The sequence below is a fragment of the Grampus griseus genome, assembly GCF_964374135.1.
Source record: "Grampus griseus genome assembly, chromosome: 13".
Lineage (NCBI taxonomy): Eukaryota > Metazoa > Chordata > Mammalia > Artiodactyla > Delphinidae > Grampus > Grampus griseus.
Genome location: NC_139007.1, coordinates 37,040,926 through 37,046,925, shown reverse-complemented (window position 1 = coordinate 37,046,925; position 6,000 = coordinate 37,040,926). Strand labels below are relative to the sequence as shown.

General features: G+C 38.5%; 1 protein-coding gene across 1 annotated transcript in view; it reads right to left on the bottom strand.

Moving 5' to 3' along the window:
- Positions 1–1,227: 1,227 nt before the first annotated feature.
- QRSL1 (glutaminyl-tRNA amidotransferase subunit QRSL1) overlaps positions 1,228–6,000 on the bottom strand; it is a 32,644-nt gene continuing 27,871 nt past the window's right edge. Inside the window, exons 10-11 of the mRNA XM_082668889.1 lie at positions 5,674–5,879; positions 1,228–3,057 (exon numbers count right to left, since the gene is read on the bottom strand). Of these exons, the coding sequence (XP_082525015.1) occupies positions 2,840–3,057; positions 5,674–5,879 (424 nt within the window). The 3' untranslated portion in view covers positions 1,228–2,839. The remainder of the gene's footprint in view (positions 3,058–5,673; positions 5,880–6,000) is intronic.

The window sequence follows — 6,000 nt, the reverse complement described above, 5'->3', positions numbered from 1 at the left end:
AGTGATTTCCTCAACTATTTACTTTTATACCATTGTAATAAAACATTTCTAATAAAGTGCCTAAAATCCTTTTGGATTTATATTCCATTGAGGTACAAAGAAAAAGAAATGAAAGCCCCTCTGAAATCCCGTAATTCCTTTTATTTAATGTTGGCTGGGGTTTTCTCCCGTTATTTGCTTTCATTAAACTTTCAGCGTTTTGTTCTAGTGTACACACTGCTTAAGTTATGAACTAACTGAGGAAAGCCTTCTACTTTAAACTGTCCTCTGGTGCTTCTAAACGCAATGAGTACATTTTACCCTAGGCTCGCACAGGCAACACATATTTAGCCTCAGCATAATCAGATGTTTGAGGAAAGGGAGGGAGAGTAAAAGTAGCTAATAAATGAAAGTTCGTAACAGAAACTATTGTGAAAATCCCATTAGTTTGTTCCCTTACTTAAACTGGAACAGGGTATGACACAGTTTACAGAATCCCCGAGGTCTACTTTTTGGTGCCCTGTAACCAGATCTCTTTTCACTGTTCTTTAGATCCTGTTCTAAAATCCTAAAGATATTTCTTGTCCACTGTAGAAGGTGCAGGTGATTTCCTCATAGGAATCACCATCCTTTGTCATTTTTAGAAGCTCCTCTTCTGTACCATGCTGTCTTTTCTAGATGGCCCACAGTCCTGTGTTCCCAACAACCTGGTGTCAAATAGCCATTCAAATAGAACATTCTGCCTCCCTGGTTTCAAGCGATTTTCTTGGTAACGCTAAGTGTTGGTCAACACGGATCTGGCTTGGATTTGGCTGTGTGGTGTCAGGGTGCAAAGATTTGTGAAAGCATCACATTTTTTCACTCTAGCAGTGCTTTGTTTTGCTGTCTTATCAAGGAACTCATCTTACACTTGCAGCCACCTTCGCCTTTCTGACGTGCTCTGCTGTGGCAGCCCTGTTGCTAACAATTTCAGGGTTTAATTAGCTGAGACACAGAAACCATTTTCCCCTTAAATTCCCAGACAGTGATTTGGCAAAATGAGATCTACTAGATTTAGGGTAAAGATGGAAAAGAAAGAACAGATTAGGTATCATTTCACGCTAGTTGGGTGTTATTACGTGAGAACAGTAAATGTTTCACTTCGTTATTTCCAGTTCAAATCGTTAGTGCAACTCAAGCAGAGATACAGGAATAAGAGAAATTACATAAATATTCTTTGAAAAATTTTTATTTTGAATTATACACACATAAAAGAAAGACTGGGGCAAAGATTCATCTGCTTGCCATTTGCATCATACTAGCTCCCCCAACTAAGAGTTTTCTCGTGTTATAAAGTAAAGCAATTCTCTGTCATGAATTTCTTCCTTTTTCAGGGACTCACGTCAAAATATTTAAGAATCCTAGTGGGCCTACAGGCCTGGCACAGAAAACTTTATGTAAAGTTTATCAGAGTATTTGGGAGTGGGAGGATCCCAGGGGGAGAGAAAATTATTAATGAAAAGTACCAGGCAGGTTAAACTACCACCACTCAACATCCTAGTGGTTCTGGGAAGGTTCTGCCTATGTTTTTCCTTCAGGTCTTTCATATTTAGAAAGGACTTTTTTCTTACTAAACAAAGTGAATCTGTTAAATAATAATTCAGCTCCCCACTTATACTTATCAACAATAAACAAGTGTCAAATTAGAACACATGATAAATATGAGATGACAATGGTGTTCTGGCAAAGACAAATCCAACAGTGAAACTTTATAGCGGGCAAACGTATGATTTTCATCAGATTTTTTTTTCAGATTCTGAATACATATTCCTGTTAATGTTTCTTTGTGCTCAAGGAGGCCAAAGAGAGAGCACTTGTAAAGAAAGTCAAGAGGGTAAGAAAACCATAAGGAATAGAGAATCTGGGGTAAGGGAGGAGGTCCACGGGCTTCTTCTCTTTGGCATCCTCACCAAATTATATACAAGTTTTTCATATGGGGTCTTACTTGTGTATCTTGAAACTTTCTCACTAAAACCATGCTCTACTAGCTACCAAGTTTCGAGTCCAGTCTGGTCTGTTAGGTCACAACAAATGTCTCTATGGCATCACTGAGCTTGTTTGGGATCGAACTAGAATGAACTCAGTGTAACATGGAGTTACTCTGGTTCCTTGGCATGGGGCTCTGGAATGGCAGAAGTAAGATTTTAACTGTTAGCAGGAAAGGAAAAAAGTTCTTAGTCATTGCAGCTCTATTCTTAGAGAAGTGTCTGCACCTGGGGCTCTCCCCAGAGAGAGAGGCACACCCTTGTCTTGCAGGACTCTGGGCCCCAGCAGGTTGCACTTCCTCCTGTGCTCAGAGCTCCTCCTCTACCTGCTCTGCTCAGACTTAGAAGTGGATATTCCCATTTTATTGTTTTTGTGCATTTTTAACATCCGCTGAGGCGGCCTCCACCGCATGATGAGTTGCCTGTCAGCTGGGCTGTCCAGGTTATCTCTGGAGGTACCACTTCCTGTTTTTGTTAGTGCTTTGGTTACAAAGATGTACAAGTTTTGAGAGGTTTACTAGTATACTTACATTGCTTACAGTACAGTACTAGTACTGTAAGCAATGTTCTTTTTAATGAACATTTTTACAGAATGCATCATTTTTCAGGAACATGTATCTTGTATTATAATAGAAATCCTGTACTTTGTTTATACTTAGTGGATGCTTAATAAATGCTGACAGATTATTCATAAGTAATTAACTATATCACAAGAATTTTAAAAAGCGATTCCAAGGAATGACTGTGTTGACAGTGAACCAAATTGCAAGATCACTTGACTTTTCTAGAATATAAAATCTTTAAAAGTCATAATTTGCATGATATAGTTATCACTACTATTTTAGAGAAACAGAAGCTAACTTTTCATTTTCAAAGATTGATGAACAATCATCCATTAGCTCCTGAAGCTGAATAACAGGAAACTGTACTTGTTTTTCAAACCATTTGGCAACTGTAAGAAGCTGCTGGTCACAAAATGCACGTCCAATAAACTGTAGTCCGATTGGCAACCCTTGGCTTGAGAGGGCCACAGGGACACTCACTGCTGGCAACCCTGAGGAAAAGAAAGAGACCCATTAAATGTTGATTAATTCTCCACCCTAAGATGCAGAGACCTCTTCCACTTTCCAGTGCCAGTAGGTACAAGACAAGGTTAATGAAAAAGAATCACAAAAATTATATGTATGCTTCTGTATCTTCCTTTGTTCATTTAATATCTTAGAAATCACTGTATATCTGTTCACAGAGACCTTCTTCATTCCTTTTTTATAGCTGCATAGTATTCCATCATGTGCTTTTACCATAATTTATTCAACCATTCTTCTGTGGTTGGAGATTTTGGTTGTTTTCGGTATTTAGCTATTTCATGCCAAGCCCCAGTGAATTACCTTGTGTATTTTTCTGGTATTCCTGAACGTTTCTCAGCTGAAGAGGAACTGTTTCATCAAAAGATAAATGCATATGTAATTAGATATTTTGCCAACTTTCCCTCCAAAAAAGTTGTACCTTTTCAACTCCTATCAGCAAAATGAGTGTTTTCCTACAGCCTCACCTATAGAGTGTGTTGTTCAGTTTTTGAATTTTTGCCAATTTGTTACATGAAAAATAGTAATTCAGGGTAGTTTTAATTTTAGTTTTGGGGAAGAGAAAGTAGGACAGCCTGGGACATCTTGTTATGCCATAAAATAAGAAAGTTTTCAAAAATTAATGGGGGCTGGTCTAAAGGATACGCAACTGTTGGTTAAATTTGAGCATCAAAAATAATGACAGTTAATTACTTATAATACATTGAATTCTTTTAAAAAAGGAAAGCTTTTTTAAAAATTATGTTTTCTTTTTTTAAATTAATTTATGTATTTTTTGGCTGCGTTGGGTCTTCGTTGCTGTTTGCAGGCTTTCTCTAGTTGCGGCGAGCAGGGACTACTCTGTTGTGGTACACAGGCTTTGCACTGCGGTGGCTTCTCTTGTTGCAGAGCACGGGCTCCAGCCGTGTGGACTTCAGTAGTTGTGGCACAAGTAGTTGTGGCACACGGGCTCAGTAGTTGTGGCACGTGGGCTCAGTAGTTGTGGCTTGTGGGCTGTAGAGCGCAGGCTCGGTTATTGTGATGCACGGACTTAGTTGCTCTGTGGTATGTGGGATCTTCCCAGACCAGGGCTCGAACCCATGTCCCCTGCACTGGCAGGCGGATTCGTAACCACTGCGCCACCAGGGAAGTCCCAGGAAAGCTGTTCTTTAGAGAAGGCTGCTAGCTAACATATGTAGAAGGAATGGTAGAATTAGAAAAGTCAGCATTTTGTAATTCTCTAAGTAATATTTAATTCAGGCAAGGATCATCAATAGATGCTAAAAGTGGGTTCAAGTTTATTGGGAAACACTGTCTCAAAGTATTACATCACCAATTGCTTACAACTGACAAAAGGAAAACGTGCCTTCATAAGGAAAATATCTGGTAGTTACTTCCTTAACCAAGGGATTAACTTAGCTTCCAAAAGTGGGACAAACTGATATTTAACTGTTTCTTGACATGAAGCATATGTAGTATTTGTACCAAAAATGTTTAACTCAACCCAATCATGAGGAAGCAGTCTGACAAATTCAGATTGCAGATGGGATATCCTACAGGTCAAGTGTACTAGACTCCTCAAAAGAGTCAATGTCACTTAAAACAAAATTTTTAAAAGGTTGGGTATTTCTTAGCAGTAACTATGCAGGCCAGAAGAAAGTAGCAAGGCATTTTTTAAGTGCTAAAGAACTGTCAAATCAGAATCATATATCCAGCAAAAATAACCTTTAAAAATGAAAGGAAAATCAGGACATTCTCAGAAGAAAGCTAAGAGAACTGGTTGCCAGCAGACCTACCCTAAAAGAATGGCTAACTGTTCTCCAAACAGAAAGGATATGGTAAAGCAAAGGATCTGATACATCAGGGAGAAATGAACACAGTAAATAAAAGGATAGATAGATAAATACAACAGACTGTTCCCTCTGCCCTTGAGTTTCCTACATTATGTTTGATGATTAAAACAAAAATTATAACAGTCTGATGTGGTTCAGACTGTTGTAGAACATACAGAACTGGGGAACTGTTCTAGACTTTAAGAGATATCATAAATATATCGGGGAAAACACCCTATAAAAGGCATTTTTGGTACAGCTGAGGAAAGTTAAATATGAACTGTATTTGGAATATTACTGTATTTGTGTTAGTTTTCTTAGGTGTGATGATGGAATTGTGGTTATGTAGGAGAATGTCTTCATTCTTAGACGATTCATGCTAAAGTATTTAGGGGTGAAGTAACACGATGTTGAAACTTCCAAATTATTCAAATAAAAGCTGAGTGTGTGTGTGTGTGTGTGTGTGAAAGAGAGAGAGAGAGAGGAAGGAGAAAGCAAGTGAGGCAAAATGTTAACAAAGATGAATCCAAGCAAAGGACATATGGGTATTCATTATACGACTTCAACTTTTCTGTAGATTTGAAAATTAATGTATGTGTGTGTGGTAAGTGCAAGCCTATAGATACACGCATGCACACACAAACACACATTCCCAAGCATTCCAGAAGGACAAGCTATTGCGTTTAGGGAACAATCTAGCTAGAACCTAAGTCGAAGATCAGGGTGTCTACCTAAAAATTGAAGAAAACCAGAATGTTCTTGAGGGATCCTCACCTGCCATATTTACAGCCTGTGTAAAAAGATCACCCTGGGCACTTCGTGTTCTGTTGTCTTCTCTGATGAACTCTGTGTGTGGCACTGCCTCACTCAAGGTGGTAGGAGTTAGCAAGACATCCACTCCAGAGTTAAAAACATTCACAAAATCACGAGCAATGAGTCGTCTCACCTTCTGTGCTTTGACAAAATAATTCTCATAGTTTCTGTGGAAAAAAGTAGATGACACTTTAAGGGCTTTTCGTTATTTCTTTGAATCAATTCTCATGCATAAGGCTTGTTTAAAAAAACAGATGACACTTTAAGGGCTTTTTGTTATTTCTTTGA